This window comes from Coloeus monedula (assembly GCF_965178545.1).
Source record: "Coloeus monedula genome assembly, chromosome: 2".
Taxonomy (NCBI): Eukaryota; Metazoa; Chordata; class Aves; order Passeriformes; family Corvidae; genus Coloeus; species Coloeus monedula.
This window is the reverse complement of record NC_138782.1, coordinates 35,379,880-35,399,353: the sequence shown is the minus strand read 5'-3', so window position 1 is coordinate 35,399,353 and position 19,474 is coordinate 35,379,880. Positions and strand designations below refer to the sequence as shown.

The following is a 19,474-nucleotide window of genomic DNA, read 5'->3' as shown; positions in this document are numbered from 1 at the left end:
CCTCTGTATTGTGCCTTCTTGTATGTGAAATTCAGCTGCGGCATGCTCTGAAATGAATGATGATTGGTGTCTAGAGATGCTGTTGCTTTCTTTGACATAAAAGTGCCTTGGTGTTTCATTTGAGAAAAAACTTCGAGTAATTCAAACAAGGGATTGTGAAATAAGATTTACTTGAACTTTATTAATAAATTTGTTTCTGATGAAAATATAGGCATTATTGCATTCAAAAAGGGTGCAAATCAAAGCTCTGACAGCTACCAAAGAATTGCAAGAATCTAAAAATGCGGTTTATAATGCCTTTTCTATTGATTATGAATTTTGAAAGGTCAACTTCCATCAGAACATGGTGAAAGTGAGATGATAGCTGTGCCAATTTGGTTCAAATAATATCTTTTTGACACTTCTTGTGACCTTATCAAGCAATCCATTTTTGCATTATGATGTTTAGTAAATCTGTATTAGTGCTGAACTTTTGGGTATAGTATGAAAGTTGTGGTAGGTATCAGTTCTGATTACTGATTACACAGCACAGTGGGGCTTCAAGAACTGCCAGCACAGGCTGGATTTAGACAGCAGTGATCAAGTGCTCATCAGTTCTTGCAAGATTTCACCTGAAGTTAAATGATTAGATACGACACCTGAATGTTTCCTAAAATGAAACTCCATTCTGTGTCTTGGAAATTCAGATGTAGTTGTCACTATTGCAGCACTAGTTGTCACTATAGCAAGTAATTCTTTCCTTGTGGAATAAGGCACTAATTCTCATAGATGAAGATGGGAAAGCTGGGACCATAAAGCATAGCATTGGAATAACATAGTGATTTTCTGGTCAAACCAGCCTTAATGAAGTCTCTAGTTAATCTATTGTTAATCTCAGGTATTGAGTTCTTTTATTTTTCATGGCCTGAATTTATATAGAGAATTGAAATTAAGAGCAACACAAGACCTCTATTATATAGATTTTAGCTTTATAATATTTTTACCCTTTCCCTTATTAAATGTAGGTATGCTTGTTTCTGGTTTGATGGCTTGGCTGCTCAGCTTCATAATTTAATTTTCCTCAGCTGGTGTCAAAAAAAATTCTATTCCAGTCATAAACAATGCAATATTTGTAATTATTCCATATAGTTTTTCTGTGTTCTGGCATAGTAGGTCTTTATCTGTTTGATCTGTATGTATGTAAATCATTACAGAAGGTATGAAAAAGAGGATAAATTGTTCTGAGATTTGTATGTTCAGGACCTGTGAAAAATCTTCTTTTGCTGAATTGGTGAGCAACGCCAGACCAAAGTCTAGAAGACTAAACTCCACATCCTGTCTTCTCAGTAAATTAAATGTCAATTCAGTAAACTAAATATTTCTTTGGTCATCTGCATTCTTATGATGATAATTCTACCAATTAGAAATTTCAGAGTCTCAGCTGATGATACTTGTTTGTGATTACTAGTTCTCAGATTCATTTTGCTTGTATATGAAGACTTTAACAACCAGACAAATTAATTTGCTTTTGAAATAATTTATAAACACCTAATCTGTTTAGGTATTTTCAAACAGGTGCACTAATGCTATAGTTCAGGCATAATATAACAGAGCTAAAAACCTGAAGCAAAACCACACAGTATTTTATTCCGAAAGGGGTTTTATACATATTTTGTTTGTCCCCTTCAATGAGATTCTAGGTTTTTTTTCTTTGTCTATGAGGGTTTTTTTATTGTGTCCTAATGATGCTATCAACATCCTTATTTCAACATTTAGGGAGCAAGGGGCAGTTGGTAAGGATTATTTTGGTATGCACCTGGATATGTAAAAGTGTAGGGAAAAGATCAGTATTGAGTGGACTGTTCTGCATAATTCACAAGAAATCCCAAATCTGCACAAAGCATATGAAAAGTCCTAAGAAAATCAATAAGGCTACTTAAAGCTCTGTGCTCATTGCATTTTATTTATGTTTTTTTGAACTGAAGCAAGTATCAGTCATGTCAGTAAAATAAATGAAGATCTTTAATGTTTGCTATTTATTCTTTCTTGTGCTCCTTTTTCATTTGATACTTTATATGACTGCTATCTTGGTTCCAGTATTAAAATGATCTCAGCAGGCTAGATTGAATTTCTGACTAAGGTTCAGATTTGCTTTGACACCAGGGAAATACCATCCCCTGTAGGATGAAGTGACTTTGTGAAACATCTGGTCAATTCTTTCCCTCTTTTGGATGCAGTTTTTCCTTTGGGAACTGAAAGCTGCATCTGAAAGGCAACTGTGAAAACTTCATTTTATCACCTAAAATGTGTTTAATTAGAAATCATTCACAGGTTTAAACCTTGGATGACTGGTGAATTCTGTTGAAACTTACGTGTTTATGGTGTGTTAAAACACAGATATTGTGTTATTCATCACAGTAGGACTTTATTATTGGTACATTCTTTCTGAAGATGATGGTATGAGAGGGAGGGTATCATCTTTTTTGTACATAAGAATCCGTGGGACAATCTGAAGAGAAGAGGTATTCCTGGAGGGCTTCGAGTTATTTATTCTGTAGACCTAGAGAATTGAGTCTAATCTTTTAACTGGTAAAAACCAATAGTGTTTCACTGACAGAAGTGCTGTCTGAAAATCTTATTTTCTATATGGTACCAAACAAGAATGTGGGACATAAAATCTCCCAAGATTAATGGATGTGCTGTGCATGTCCGCATGCTGTATTTGTCTTCTAGACATCGTGTTGAGTGGGCACAAAAACAATTAATGTTGGCACAGCAATAACAAAGTGATCTTCAAGTTGATTACAGAAAATATAACAAGGCCTAAGTGGTGAGGAGTTAAAATATGTTTTGAAATATAGTTATCATACTTCACTTGCTTTTGTGGATCAGTAAGAAAAAGTGAAAAGAAACTATGTGCAAAGAAGAGGCGGCCGTAGAAGGGGAAAGCTGTAAATTCTAATTATAGGAATTAGCTGGTGTGCTTAAGGCTGGAGTTCAGTAAATACTTGAGGTTGGCAGGGCTTTTTATTCCCATTCTTGTGCCACAGCCACTTTCTGCAGCTGCATGTTTAAAAGGATCAAGCCACTCACTTGGCTGAAGAGGCCTGTGCCTTCTGAGTCCAGTCACAGATGGTATTCACAGAATTTTGGCCACTGTTTAGATCTGTCAAAATGTTTGCAGTAGGTGCAGGACAGCTTGAGCGGCTCTTGCTACATGTTACTGAGCAAAGCATCTGTGTCTCTTGCATTTGTAATGTAAAGTGCTGGCACCCTTTCTTATGTCAGGGTGCCCTGGTGCCACGCTGGCCCACGTGAGCAGTGTGAGTGAGGAGTCACTGACTGACTCTTGTAATAAAGAGCAGAAGCCCACCACCAGTGTGTCCTCTTTGGCTTAAGGCAGCACAGCCTTTCATTTTGAACATCACTCTAGTCTGCTCTACCACATACTTGGAAATGTTCAAATAAAGCTCTGTACCTTGCATGTCTGCAATAAAAATATATTTAATATTATAAACCTGAATTTATCTGCATTCACTGCAGATCTAACTCAAAGAATAATTTTGAACCAAGCATTCATCATCCCAAGATTTTGTCTCTGAGCATCAAGGTCTTCATGACTAAAATTCAAAAAGCAGACAAGTAAATGCCATCAAAGAGTTTTCATTGTGTACATGTACTCAGGCACGTGCCCACGTACAAACACACAAACACACATGCCTCACCAGTTAAGACTGTCAGAGGACTGTTACAGAACTTGTGATACATTCTCAGGTGCTAATAGTCTAGGTGCTTTTGAGTACTGTGTATGAGCTCACAGTCCTTTTTAAATTCAATCTCAGCTGCTTTGCATTTCACTTTTAACTCTGCTGTTCTCTCTTAAATTCCCTTTAATGGGTCAAACATATTTTATTTAAAATTGAAATTCACAGAATAAGTGTGTGATAGCAGATTTTGTAACTCCTACTGGAAGAATTAGATGTAATTAATTACAAAGTAAATATTACATATAATGCACAGTTTGATTTTTTTTTTACTTGATATACCATGTAATTATCCAAATACCCTGCATACCTTTATGCTCCGGTTCTGATCTCAAAGCAGACTTACTGCACTTGATCTTCCAAGTCATTACCCCTGTGTTTAAGTAGAATATCCAAATATAGTTGTGCTATACTTTCTCTCATTTTTTAGGATATTTTCTCTGTGAACCCAGAAAACCGAGTTTGTTCTGCATGTTTTTGAAGTTGTAACTATACCCTGTCTGGAAGGGCATTTCTTAATCCCTTTCAGAATCAAGAGCTGGAGCTGTGGTTCAGTTGAGAAGCTAAAGAGAAGGTGCTCTTGGCCAGGATGACAGCTAATGATTAGATCTCAGTGGGGGGAAGAGTGGTAGAAGAGACGTGATGAAGAAGGATGTGGAGGGTTTGAAGGTGACATGGTGGAAGCCTTAATTGAAAGCACTGGTGTGAGAAAGATGGTAGGTTTTAAATAAACATTAAGTCTCTGATGTTATAACAGAGGCAGAACTGGAACTCTGTGAGTAGATGTGGTCCTTCCAGGCCAGGGAATGGTGATTCCAGGGCTTCTGGGTTAAGAAAGAAAGAAAAATGGGTCACAAGAGGGTATCTTTAAATAGGACCCTACTGTAGGGGCAGGACTCGTGGACCTTTCTCAATTATCTTCTTTTTTTTTCTTTCCCTTGTCTGAAACAGAGCAGCCTTATGTCAAAGCCTTTGCTCATCTTTTGTTTCTTTATTGTCTCATACAAACTATTGCAGTGTTTTCTTACCATGTTTCTTCCCTTAATGGTGAGTAAATTCAGATGATATAGAGATGCTCAAGTGCATATGAACTGGGCTTTCTTTAGTGGATGACTGTGGATTGAGAAAAGCTGGAGTGAATAATGTTCCAGAGTTTATAGTTTTAATATGGTGTGAGTCATCAAAAAAAAATTCCTTTCATACTGGTAGAATTGTTAGAGCTAAGCTTTCTGACAGAGCTATAAATTTCTGCCAATAGCCCCAATTTTTTTCAAGAGACAGATATATATCATCTGCCTATTTTCACTGTCCTAGCCTTCTTTACTCTGATTAACCCATGTGCTAAATTAGGAACCTCTGTTTCCTCTGTTTTCACAAATTGGTGTGAGATCAGAAACAAACCTTCTTGCTTTCTGACCAAAGAACTGTCAAAGATGAAGAAGAATCCTTAACCGAGTACTGAATTCACTTAGATTGCTAAATGCAAGTCGTAGCTGAGCTCAGAAGAGTTTTATTATTGAGGTCATGGTCTTTTCTGTGGTAGGCATTAAATACCATTCTATTGCCACATTTCTGTTAGCTCAGAGGAGCTTGGATCTCTCTTTTTCTCTAACTTCGCAGAAATTGTGTAACATTACTTTCTCAGTCTGTGTGAGGTAGTTTTGAGGGTATTCAGCTGTAAAACTGAAGAGACAAGCCTATGTTGGCATTATCAGATGAAAGAGAGCACCAGGAACTCAGGGAGGGGAAGGACATCTTCATTCAACAGGTGTGAGGTTATCTGCTAATGATTTTGAGGATAGGAAAAGTATGTTTTAATCACCATGGTACCTTTGTGGTTTCCTTTGTTAAATTGCCATTTTTGCAGAATAAATTATGTCACTATGTCTAACTTTCCTCAAGGTCTGTGCATGACCTTCTCTCCTGGAAGTTTCTGTAATACTGTATTTGGAGAACCTCTTTATGGGTCATAGTGGAACAAAAATGAAAGCTAAATTTAGCTTTTATTGATGGAATTTGGGCTTGCAAAGTCAAATTTTTGCACAGAAGTTTTAATGAAACTCATCTTGACTAAGCACTGGAACTTTGCTATTGTGCCAGCCAAAAAGGGAGTATTATAAAGGCAAAATCACTTAGTATGAAAACTTGGTGCTTGACTTTTTATGTGACTGCTGAGCTTGGTGTTGGATTTTAACACTGGAAGTTTTTGGCAGAATCATTTCATTTTTAAAGGGAAATCTACACTCTGAAAACAACATTTTAACTAGTGCCCCAGCTAGATTAAATGTCTTTTTTTTTCTTTTTTTTTTTTTCTTTTTTTTTCTTTTCTTTTTCCTAAAGAACACAAAGTAGAATCATAGAATATGCTGAGTTGGAAGGGACCCATCAGGATCATCGAGTCCAGCTCCTGGCCCTGCACATGACATCCCAAGAATCACATTATGTGCCTGAGAGCATTGTCCAAACCCTTTTGGTCTCAGACAGGCTTGGTGCTATGACCACTTCCCTGTACTTGCTGTTTGGTATAGCAGAAGAGTAGGAAAAATATTACCAGATAGTGTCTGTTCTGAATAACAGTTTTGTTAACTGGAATGCATTTGGCTTCTACTGGATAACCAAACCCAAATTATGCAATGGCAAGAGCTGTGTAGTCATGTATGTTATTTAGTGCTGATGCCATAGCCTGGTGAACGCTACGCAGATTTAGAAATTGGGAGCTGTTTTCCCAGTGAAGGGCAAGTTCATTCCAATAGCTGGGACAAACTTCCTTACCAAGAGGCGCCTTGTCCTTGACAAGGGCCCTTTTAGGAGGAGTTGAATTCCTTATTGCCCAGTAAATTTTCCTTGCTACTTTCTTTGAACAAAAAAATGGTTTTAATGCATGAGAAATGAGGAAGAGCCCAACTTTCGTGCATATCTTGATGGTATCTGTAACAAAATGTATGTAAACTGCAATGACCCACAGCCACAACTCTTCCTGCATTATAGTTTAATGCAGACCTAAATCATGTGAAGTCAGAAATAAACATGTATGTGTTTGGGTCAGGTCCCTCATCTCAAACACGATGAGTTTTGGATTTGGAGATATTGGAGATACGCAAAAACCTGACTGGAGAGTGTCCTGATCAACCTGCTGGTGCTGACCCTCCTTTGACAAAGAGGGTTGAGCTAAATGACCTCCAGATAATTTTAGCCCTTCTGTGACAGTGTTAGGTTTTTGGCAGCTCTCAACTTGCCAGAGAAAGAGGCAGGAAAAATATAAGTTAAGCTAATGCTTTCCAGTGAGACACGAGTTCAGTATAGCCCATAGGAAACACTATTAAAAGCCACTGGAAGTGACTGTGACAGATTCTATCCTATCAGTTGTTTTGTGGGCTCCTGTGTAATTCATTTGTATGGGTTCCACTAGAAAACACCATGTATGTGAGGCAATATTCTAATGTTGGGAAATTTTGGTCACTACTTGTTCAAGAGAGTGGTGTGCACTTTTAAATTCTAGCTAAATCAGAACTGCATTTGACATTATTTTATTTTTGAATAATCATTTGATATTAAGAATGTCTCTTAAGCATATTCAGAATAACTCTTTCCCATGTTTAGACGTGATTGAGATGGGCATGGAAGATTCCAGAAAGAGGTGCATTCATTTCTCACCTTTGCAACTGGATTACTGAGGGGGGTTATATGTCCTCATAGAGATCACTTTATCTTCTCAGCTTCAATTTCTTGCTCTTTGAAGGTGGCCATCCTACAACTCTCCATAAAACAGTTCTGGAAACTTGGGCATGTTAAGAGCTGCAATATGATTAGTAATTCTAACTATTGAAAAAGAAGAAGCCAGGCTTTCAAGGAATCTAACCACAGTTTTATGAAATTCTGTAACAGAATTATTGGCAAAAGTAAGCCTAAGCCCCTGAGTGTTAGAGTAAAATCGTTTATTTCTAAATGTTTTTAAAAGGGCACTCAATTTTTAGAGCACTAGTTATTTCAGAAAGTTTGTAAACAAGGTAGGTAGAATGTTTTAGAATGAAATATACTTTATGGCATAAAAAAAATCTAGTTGTGTTTTTAACATTCTACAGTTTATTTGCTGATTTACAACTCCATTACTGCAACGTAGCTATGTTTAATGGTAATAAATAGAATAGTGTGTTCAAAGTAAGATGTGGAGAGTGTCATTGGTAATTGCAGCTTAGTGATACCTATGTTGTTTGACAGATTTTGGGGACTAAGAGAACATACAGGAGGAGCTGTGCCTGTTCTGGTTTGGGTGGTGGGATTTTTTGCCAGGCCAGGAGATTGAGAGTGTGGTAATGACCATGGGTTGATTTTATCACAATTCTTGCTGGGTTTTCCTAACATTGTTTACAAGTACCAGTTTTCGATCTTTTAATGGATTCACTTCACAAACGTGCTTGATATTCTGAAGTACCTGTAAAAGTTTCCATGTGAACCCTCTAGGATGAACTAGAAAATACTGCACTAACATTTTTTTCCAAGAGTCAAAATATGTACAATTCTCTTTTACTCTGGAATTCTGTAATAATGATTTACTTAAAGTTTACAAATTATATTCATATTACTGGAGTTGATAATTAACACTATTGATAAGTACAAAAACAGTGTGGAAATGCTTGAGGTACCTGTATTCTCCAAGTTCCTACTACACCTTTCCTACATCTGGTTTGCATCATTCACAGTAAAAGTGGCAGATGTTGGGAGCATTTATTTGAAAATTTACATAAAGACAGGGTTGAAGAACTTGTTTGACTTAACTTCATTTTGAAATTCCTCTGTTGAGTGTAGAGAGAGGCTTTACCTGCTGGAATTTAAGGAAATCTAGCAGTGAGGTGGTGTGCTGAATGAAACACATCATTTCCCTGAAGCAGAGGAGCATATTTTGAGCTGACAGTTTACTACAATGCTTGTTTGGCTTCCTGGATGTGATTGTATCCGTATGAATTTCTGTAGTCTAATTTGAAAATGTTTTGAATACTCTAGACGGTAAGATCAAAGAGCTTTCCAAAAAAAAAGCAGGAAACTAAAAGGTCATAATTCTTTTTTAACCACTGGATCCCAGTTAGAGCCTTACACGGGTAAACAAAGGCAGAAAAATTGGGTAGCTTAGAGCAGTTGGAAAGGGAGAATTTGTATGTAGGGACTGCGATGTAATAAAACATCAGTTGTAAAAGCAGACCTGAGAGAATGCCAGGGAGTGTACATCTTGCCACATTCCTTAGAGAAAAGAAAATATATTCAGAGATGAAAATGGCAAAGCAAGAGGAGATTGTTTCATTCTTCCCATCCTCACCTTAAGGACTGATTCCCACTTCCTGTGTTGTAAAAAATAACATTTTCCCTGTGTAAGCTAATTTTGCAGAGCTTCAAAAGCTTGATTGGCTTTGCTGCGTTAGCAGTAGGTCATTTCTGCACTTCATTGTTCTGGGAAGTGTGGAGCATGACAGTCATGCTTCAGAGAGAGTTGCAGGGTGGCAAACTGCTGAGAGCCTCTGGGAGCAGATGTTGAAGCCCAGGCCCAAAACATGACATTCTTTACAATTTGGAACCTTCTAATAAAGAAAAGTGCTTTTGTTAAGTGGTTATTTTTTCCTTATCTATTCTCAGGGTTGCTCTTGTGGAAAATATTCCTGAAGGGATCAACTATTCAGACAGTGCACCATCCCATTTGTCTCTTTTCCAAGGCTGGATGAATTTGCTTAATATGGCTGAAAAGTCTGTTGACATAGTATCTTCCCAGTGGGACCTCAATCACAGCCATCCATCAGCATGCCAGGTATGTTCTAGCCTAACGAAAGAGTGGGACCTTAACAGTCTGTTCTTATTGTCAAACTATTAATTTTACAGAACTAAAACCCTTCCCTATAGCAGAACTATTTGTTTGGGTAGTCTAAAAATTCATTTTCTTATGGGGATTTTCCTGCCAATAGAAAAGTTTCTGAGAGTGGTGGTGTGCTTGGACTAGATAATGTTCAACACATACTCACAGCCCTTCCATCTTAGGGAAGAAAGACGTTGTGTAACCTTAAGAAAGCTGTCAAATTGTATCTATATTTGCATATCCACCTATTTGGGAATATTCATGAATCTATGCAATTATTTTCTATTGGTGTTACTGATGAAATAAAAAGGCAAGCCTGTGGATTAATTTTCCAGCCAAATAGAGGGATAGACTTACAAAGAACAATATAGTATCAGATGATTCATAGCTTTTCAAAATTACTCTTGGGAGAGAGCGGTGTTTGAGACTTCTGCAATTAAGAACAGAATGAAAAATCATAAATCATAGTGAATAAGGCAGACAGGCATTACAGTGATGCTGTGCCAACAAACACTTTATTCTTGAGAGCAGTCCTCTTAGAAATATGGTCAGGAAAGGTTTCCATTTAGCATCACTTGAGAAACTAAGATATCAAAGAAGTGATAGGCTGAGAGTATCTCCTCTTCTCCACTAGATAGATTGTTTGCCGAAAGGAGCCACTCAGCTGACATGAAATGGGGCTAAAATGACAGCCAGGTAACTGTAAGGAATCAACTCTATTATACTATGGCATAAACTCTTGGCTTTCCTTTCTAGTTCTGTTGATGCTGTGCAGTAAAAAATGCCTTTTGGTAGATGATAGGCAAATCCTGGTATTCTAACCAACTATATTCTGCTTCTTTTGAAATAGACTGTAGCCTAGTTGAGCAGCATACATTAACTTTTCTTCAGAGTAAGTCTGCTGCCTGTCCATTTAAAATACTGAAAATATAAGGTGAGCAGATGAATATAAAATGTAATGCAAACCCTTCATTTCAGAGTGCTTATAAATATTGGAATATGGTTTGTGAATAAATTTATGGAATATCAAAATATTGACTTTTTTCACAATGTAATTATGCAGCTAAGCTTTATTTAAATTTATTGCCTAAGTAACTTCAAACACATGTACTGTCATTCAAGCGATGAATTCAAAGAGATGGTGCCTCAGATGTTTCTAGGATGTGCATGAATTGATGTGTGCATGAATCTTTCAAAAGTATTGTCTGAAAAAAATTCAGCCTGTCATTTGCTTCAAAACTGGCAGAGCCTAACAAATCCCAAACAGAGGACAAAAAATAGTGAACTGGAAATTGGGATTTCACTAGTTAAGCATCAAATCCACATTTGCATTGCAAACTAAAAACTGTAAGATACTATTCAGCAGGGAGAAGAAGAGACATCTAAGAGGTGGATTTGGTCTTTTGTCCTCAAATGCACAGTTAAAGCCAGAAAAATGAAACATTTTTCATAATATTCTATTTGAGTTATCTTCTTCTGCCTGCTAGTAGTCTTACAAAAATGAGTAATTACTTGTGTTTAAAGGCAATTAATATTCCAGTCATTTCCTCATTTGTACAGCAGTGTGGGCTGAACAGCTGATAGATCTTTCGGTCAAGCTTGTCTATTCATGCTAAAACACTGTATTGTTATTGGCCAGTCTGATTGCTAAAAAATTGCCAAGAGGCAGTGTTTCTTAGCAAATTGCTGCCCCAGAGAATGTACACAAAGCTCAGTCTGAGAAAGGGAAGGGAGAAAACTTGAATCATTACATCTGCTTTCTCCATTTGGTGAAAGTGAAATTTCAGAGGAGCTTCAGTAACTATAATCCATATATATATATATATTTATATATATATATGTACACTATAATTGTTTGAAGAATAAGTCCAATGCCCTCAAGTCTTTACAGTTTGAGTTTGGGGAAATTTTCCTAACATAGCAGGAGCATTATGAAAGGTAGGGGGGTAAGATGTAAAACTCCCAGGTAGTACAGTGCTTAGTGAATGAGTTCTAGTTGTTCTGTGAATGATTCTTGTTTTTTAGAAACTAAGGACATAATCCATTTTCCATATGGACCCACATCCTGCTCTATAATTAGCAATTCTCATTTTATGAATAGTCAAGGCATATTGGAAAGCAAGGTTTTCCACAAGAGCACTTAACAGACATGGGTTTTTCAAGGAGAAAAGCAGAGTTGGCTAGATTTCTTTTTCTTAATTAGTTGCAAGGTTTAACTACATTCTCTATGTAAGTCTGTGTAGTCACATACCTACATGCATCCATAGATACATGTACACACACATGGGCAATATATATATTGAAGAAAAATACAGCAGGAAATTCTGCAACTTTGTATACACACATACATGTATATGCCAAATATATGTGTCATCTGTATGTATACATATCGTCCATCTTGTCCAAATATATATTGGACATACATATATATATATGTATGTATATATAAATACACACATTTGCATATAAAAAATTGCAGAACTTCCTGCTGTATTTTTCTTTATTTTTGTTTGGGGGCACATTACCTGGTGTCCTTGACTCTTGCTTGTCCATATTTTGTTGTTAAAAATCTGAATAAACATTTGATGCCAACTGAGCTGTCCAGGTCACAGCAGCCACACTCAGTCATCTGAGATGATGAGTTTTGCTAAATTGGATTCTCTAAAGGCAGACACATGATGAGACAGTGTTTCTGTGCTTCAACAGATAAAGCAGTCAAGTAAACAAATACTTGCTTTGCAAAATGGTGAGTTCCCTCTAAACTGCTTTTATCATTCAGAAAAAAATCCACATATTGTGGTGACTTTGTGTTGTCATATGTGTGTTTTCAAGACAGCAGGATAGTTGTCATGTAAAAGCATTGAGGTTTTTGTGGAATGTATGTGACTCTTCCTGTGCCAGCCTGATGTTTAGAGATATTAGAGGAAAATGGAAACATTTTTTTGAGGATGGCTTTTGATTCATTTTCACTGAAAAGAGAGAGGTGAATACAAGATCATTCCAGTTCACAATTTTCACAGTTCATTTCCTCTGGCTCATCTTATATTTTGAAACTTTAATTTAGAATGACCTTTTAGATTTCCAGGAAGTCCTTCACAGACTTCAGTTTGTTTTTCACAAATCAGAATCAATGCCTCATGGCTTATTGGTATTGCCATGAGTATGACACAGCTGTCCCTGGATGGATATTTGGATGAACATAAGATGATTGAAGGGTAAATCTGCATCTGATTTTCACAAGTATCACATAGAAAATAGATTCTTCTGATTTTGTTCACCAACCTACTGCACAGCTCCCAAATGGCTTGATGGGAGGTGCCCCATCCATCTGATACTTTGTCTCATGTAAGGCAGCTGTCCAGATTTGTAATGAATCTCTGGTGAGAAGTCGTGAGTCACTCACACATGCATTGCCCAAGAAGCTTAAGTGATTTGTTTGGTAGAGCAAATATTAGTGAAAGAGCATAAGTTCCCTTCCTTGAAAATTATTAAAAAATGGAAATAAATAAAAAAAGAAAAGGATATCTCCAAACCTAGCAGCTCCCAGCAGAAATTGGATAGGATGAGCTATAGACATCTATCAGCTCATCTTTACACAAACATCTCTCCTCTTCAGGTGGTGGTGTTTCCCTGGTACTGACTGAGGCATAGAAAATAAATTCCATGAAGGGAGAGTTTTCAAAATGAAAGCATATTCCCTCCCTTTGCATTAGTTGTTTGGTTAGAAGAATTGAGGAAAGCATTTAAGTTTCTGAAGTTCTGTATTAAATAGCAGCAGTAAAAGTTAGGATTTCTTGATTTATTTGCTCTATTGGTTTCTGCCAGCATGCTAGGGTTTTTGTGATGTTTTAGAAATATACCCAGAGGCTTGATTATAGGAAAACTTGGGGAAAAAAATAGTAGAATTACATATAAAAAAACCAGAAGAAAAGTCTATGAAATAACCACGTTTTTTCTGTGGGATTAAAAAGATAAGCATTTTCTGAACTGTAGGAATCTGTGTTATGGAAGAATACAATAAAGCAATTTGAGAGTCCTTCAGTAAAAACAGCATTTTCATGTTTGTATTTCCCCATGTTATTTCTAATGAGGAACCTATGCTGATAGAGACAAGAGCAGGCAAGGGAAATCAGCCAGGCTACAATCAGCTTGTCTAGAGATTGCCAATAAGTTGCTTTGGGGGAAATTTCAGGACATTTTAGTAATGACAGCTTTCTTTTTTTTTTGTTTTTTACATTCACCAGTTTTCTGTGGCAGGTAGAGTTGGAACTGATGTTTGAGATTCGTGATAGTTTAAAGCTACCATGCAAAAGTACATTTTTTCATGTGATAAATACTTTTTACATTCATATTTGTCACTTTTGGTAAGTTTTTTTCAAACAGGCCAGCAAAAAGTGTAACAGAAAATTTTATCAGGATAAGCAGATTTCTGATGGTATTGTTTGTTAAAATGCAGATATTGCTATAAGGTAGCCACAGTTTCATAGCACTTGGCTGCTCCTATTTGTCAGTCCTCACAAGCTGGGTATATAGAAATGCTTCTGATCACTGTCACGTAGCCGCACAGCAGCCTGGTATTGTCTCACAAAAGGAGTGTGGTCTGAATGACAGCATAAGGGTTTGTATTCAACAGAAGCATTTCAAATGTTCTGACAGCAGTAACAAAACCTTTCAGACCTTCCATCCCATCTTTTTTCCTTTTCATAGAACGAACCAGTAAAATTACAAGTAAACATGTCAGAAAGTGTAGAAACGGAGTTTCAAATTAATATTAATGGAGAAGAAATCTAGGTTCTTCAGCAGTGAAGGAAGAATTTCTAGTAACCCTATTTACTTGCTTTTAAAAGCAAGTTGTGAATTTTTCATAGTTTGGTGTGTCTAGCTGAAGCCTTGGTGAGGGTATGAATGCCTGCTGAGGGATGATGCAGTGACAGGTGAGACAAAGGGAATTCTTTCCAATTCTGTCACGGGTGGTGATTTTTGTGTACCTGTATAAACACAGATATTTGTGGTGAGTGCACTCCTAGTTTTAACCATCACTACTTAGAGATACTTTAAGTATTGAATCAATTTGAGGTTTTACCATTTATAAACATAATTGAAAAAAAACAAACTGTAAATGAATAGCCTGTGGTGTCCCTGACGGGAAAACAGATGCATTTTCAGAGAAGATGGTTTCATTGGAATGCAGGGCTGCACTCAAAGCGATCTATTAACCCATAGGATGGGCTGTTCAGCAGCATGGCCTGTAGGAGACAGCTATGCATATGTTGGTTACATCAGGGAGTACTAATATCAAGGAAAACTCAGGAGGTGCTGCCAGGTTCTTTTTTGTCCAAACTACAGTTAATACAGAAAGTCCAGGCTTGTTTACCAAAGCTTTTATAAATCATATGTAAATCTCCTGCAGGTAGAAGTGACAGTAATATCCAAAAATAACTACCATAGGGAAATAAAGTTAGGAACCATCCCCCTGAAGCAATTCATTTTATCAGTTTTAGAAATTAACTTTCTAAGCATTTCTTTATCAGAACAGCTAACACATTAATTTGCATTGATAATGATAGTAAGTTTCCGTCAAATTTATGAATGCATTTTCCACGTTTATTTTTGTATGCTAGAGCTTTCTGCTGTACTTCTAGACAAAATCAGTTTTTACAGATAACCTAAACAAAACCAGTGTTTATTTTTCTACCTAGTAAATGGAATCAACATAGAGAACCTTTCTGAGTAGCTGTTTCTACTTATATGTTTATTAATTATTATGCATAATGCAAACCTTTTAGTCCTTAATTTTTCCCACTCACTTTTGCAAAGATGTAGCTAATGAAAACCAAAACTGCTGGTGTTTCCAGTGGGGGAACCCATATGAAGCACATCCAAAGGCTGGCTGAGCTCTGGCATGCCAGGAGCTGACACTTTGGGTTAGCTGGGGGATGGGGCAAAGCAAGGATTGGGAATTCAGCAGACAGCAAGGCAGCGATTGCTGTTCCCATATTTTGTTAGAGCCTAACAGTGCCAGACTGTTGCACTTGCAGGAGAAACCCTCTGGGAGGGAGCAGGGCGCCCAGGAAGATTGGTCAGTGCGCCTCCGCTGCCCCAGAACTGTGCTGGAGCAGCTGCACAACTCCATATGCAGCATCCATCTCCTCCCCACTCTTATCTCATTAGTTTTTACATTCTCTGTAACATCTGCTCTTCTTCTTTAAAAGATCCAGCACAATCTCTGGTATAAGAATTAAGGATTTTTTTTTAGCTTGATGAGGTATGTGAGGGAAAGCCACTTCTTGACTTAGACAGCAACTCAGGGCTCTTGGGTGTGTGAGTTAAAATCGTGGATGGCATTTCTTGCATATGGAACCACCTAGTCACCTTGAGAAATGCTGAATCTGAGCATGAGAAGCATTTGGAACTTCATGCAAAGAATGTTTTTGTTTTCCTGTTCTGTTAGCTATTCTTTAATGCTTTCATTATGGCAGTATTGTGTTCACTGCTGAGTTCTTGAGAGCCTTGGGACGAGCAGGGAGCTATACCATGGATTTGAGTGAGCAAGCAGGCATACATTACAAAAGTCAACCAAACAGTAGTTCTGTTTCTATTGCAGCTTCTGGCTGATGGGTAATTTTGAGGAAGCTATATTTTAGGAGGATGGGTATTCTTATTTTGCCACATATATTCAAACTAAGTGAATATTAAAAAACAGGTCTGTACTGTAGACAGGGGAGCACTACTTTCTGTGGCTGTGTAATGCTTAAGGCCCAGCAAGGCCCAAAGTATCAATCTGTGCAGTCAATTTCAGGGCAAAGGTTGGCTTTCCACTGTCTGCTGCTTATGGGTTTTCAATGTGTGGGGAGGGCTTTTGTCTGAGGTTTTGTTGGTCCATGCTACATCATATTATATCATCCCAACCTGTTCTTGGTTTGGTCATTTTTGTTGAATTGGAAGATCCTTTTAAGATTCTCAGAGTAACAGTTATTACAGAGAATTATGTAACAGTTCTGTGAAGAGCTTTATCCTCTGCCTGTTTGTTTGAAAGTTGATGTATAGCTGTTGCTTTTTTTGTTTTAGCTTTACCTTGGGACAAGCATTACATTGAATCTAAAGTGAACTGTGTAGGTAGGGCAGGCATTTTGTCAGGTGCATAAGCCCAAAGTCTTTGTGTATTGGAGTGTTAATTGAAAGTGGTGTCTGAAGCAGCAAGTTAGAATAGCAGCAAGGAAATGAGCTTTGTCTGTAATTGTAGTAACAACACAGGAGTAATACACTGGAGAGTTTATTCTTTATGTGGTTTAGTTAGATGTTACTAACTTAAATTTTTAAATTTAATTTAAAATATTGAACCTAAAATTGAAACATTTACAATGCAATCAGAAGTTTTGCTTCTTGTTAGCTTCTTGGATATGGAAAAACATGGCAATTTAAAATTTTATTTTTCATGTGAAGCAAATGTCTTGATTTCTGTTTTGACATGTATCCACCTCAGTATGACATTCCCTTTCTTGTTCCATGTTAGAAATAGGATTTAAATAGTAAAATTTTATTTAGTATAAATAGTAAATGCATGTAAAATACCTAAAAATCATAGTTTTCCTTCATGGTGTAACTCATCTAAAGATGAGCATGCAGCTACTTGGAAATGTGTTGTACTCTGGTTAGAACCACTTGCAAAAATATCACTCAATACAGAAAAAAGATGTAATAAACTCTTTTCCTTGAACTTTTAATCCTAAGTCAAGAGGCTGTGATTATTTAGAAGAAAGTTAATGTCAAAATGTGTGCATGCAGCATAAAACCCCTGGACACTTCATTTTCTGCCTGACACCTGTCACCTTGTCAGTATTGCACAATCTGGGAAAAGGAAGCAACCTTTTTGGCCTTTGGAACAGTATTTCTCCAAGAAAACGAATTTGAGTTGCTAACCTTTAGGGTAGGTTTAATCATATCTAGGAACATAGTTACACAGCTGTTGTTTATAATGCTTTTGTTTTAATGTGCCTCTTTAATTTGTTGATACGCAGTTTGATCAATTCTGTGTCTTACAGCTTCTCCTTTCCTTTAATGTTCTTCCCAGGGTCAGCGTCTTTTTGAAAAATTGCTTGATCTGGCGTCCCGAAATATTGAGATAAAACTAGTGAGCGATAAACTGCCCATGGAATCAAAGGTATTAAACGACTTGAAAACAAAGGGTAAGACCAAGGTCTTTCTGTTGTCCTGCCATTGACTGCTGCATGATGTTCCTGTTATTTAAAATGCAGACTCGGATGATACATGAAATGCCCACTACTGGTATTGAACCATTGCCCTATAAACCTTTAGCTTTCTCCGGTTCGTAGATGTCAATAATCCGAAACTGTTACTGTAGCTGATGTTTGCAGTTTGCAAGCAAATAAAAAGGCAGTACATGATTAGATAGGTGTTTAAATTCCCTGTAGCCATTTTAATAGTAGGCAACATAACCTGAGAGTCTGGGGTAATACCCTGTGGGACAAGATATTTTTCCTCTTTTGAGCAACAGCAAAGTAAATTAATAAAACAACATGTGTATGGTACTGATGATTCTGATGCACTGGGCCATTGGTCAGATTTAGCGAGCTGACAAGGTTTTCTGTGCTATGTGTATTTCTTTGGTCTCTGCTTTCCTAATTGTTACTTTGGGGTGCAAAAATCCCTATCCAAAGAGGGATTGTGTGTTGGCACTACATGAATAAACTTGTTTTGTATAAAACTGTGTGGAAGCTAGTGAAGAGATTTTAAGAATTGCTGAAAGAAATTTGTCTCTCTTAGGAGTTTTAACAATCTCATACACATTTCTCCTGTTAGTTATTTGTATAATCTGATAAAAGCATGATTTTAAGGGTAGGATACCCTTTTCAAAGAGCAAAAAGAACCTATATATTTTGATGGTGATCATTTTTGACACAGATGCCTATTTGGATTACAAAGAGAAATCAAAAAAATTAATTAAGCAAAGGACTTGTTATGGGTAGTAGCACCTTAACATAGCATGACTGTTCATGGTAATGAATAAAGAGCACCCTCTTCCAACAAAAATCAATCTATATTTGTTTGAATTCCTTATAACCACCTCACTGCACAAGTAAAAGAATATTACTGATGGACGTCCTTATCCCTGAGGGAGATCGGCTTTTAAATCAAGAATAACATGTTATTTAAATTTAATAAACTTAAATTTAATTTAAAAATTAATAACTATAGACCCTCATCATTTCATGACACTGCCTGTTTCAGGGATTTGATTATTTCTGCTACATAACCAAAAGAGATATCGATCCTTTGATAACCAGTAAGAATATACCAAATACTTTGTCAGATATATGTGAAGTATCTTTTTCTGATCTGTTGAAAAAGAAACAGGTATTTTAACATCAATGTCAGTGAAATTATCTTTGAAAAAGTTGTTTCTTTTCCCTGTGATTCTAATATCCCAATTCCTGTGAGTCAGAGAATGGGAGAGGTGGGCCTGTACATTTATATCGGTGTACTGGGAATAGATATTTTAACTATCAATTAAAAATACCCAATACCAAAAATTACCCTCTTTCAAAAAAAGATGAGGAGAAATTTTTAGCTATAAAAGGGGGAGAAATGTTTAACACTTCCTTCAGTTTATGTGGGAATTAATCCAACCTGTGAGCTTTTTGAAAAAAGACCAAACAACAGAGCAGAGGCTTTTACAATTTTGCTAGCTTCAGTTTCCCTTATGCCTTTTTCAGATTTCTGAGACAGGAAATCTTACAGTATTCAAATGAATTGATCAATATATTTGTGCTCTGAGCTACAAAGGATTGGAGAAAGTTGCTAGTAATTCTTGTGAGTTTTGTTATCATCATCTTTGAACCCTGGAATTATATATATATCATTGTGTACTGTT

General features: G+C 36.8%; 1 protein-coding gene across 2 annotated transcripts in view; it reads left to right on the top strand.

Moving 5' to 3' along the window:
* Positions 1–19,474, top strand: part of PLD5 (phospholipase D family member 5) — a gene marked incomplete at both ends in the record, with an annotated part of 173,749 nt that overhangs the window by 102,515 nt on the left and 51,760 nt on the right. For both annotated transcript variants that reach the window (XM_082276932.1, XM_082276933.1), the window contains 2 exons: positions 9,369–9,537; positions 17,654–17,768. In XM_082276932.1, the coding sequence (XP_082133058.1) occupies positions 9,369–9,537; positions 17,654–17,768 (284 nt within the window). The remainder of the gene's footprint in view (positions 1–9,368; positions 9,538–17,653; positions 17,769–19,474) is intronic.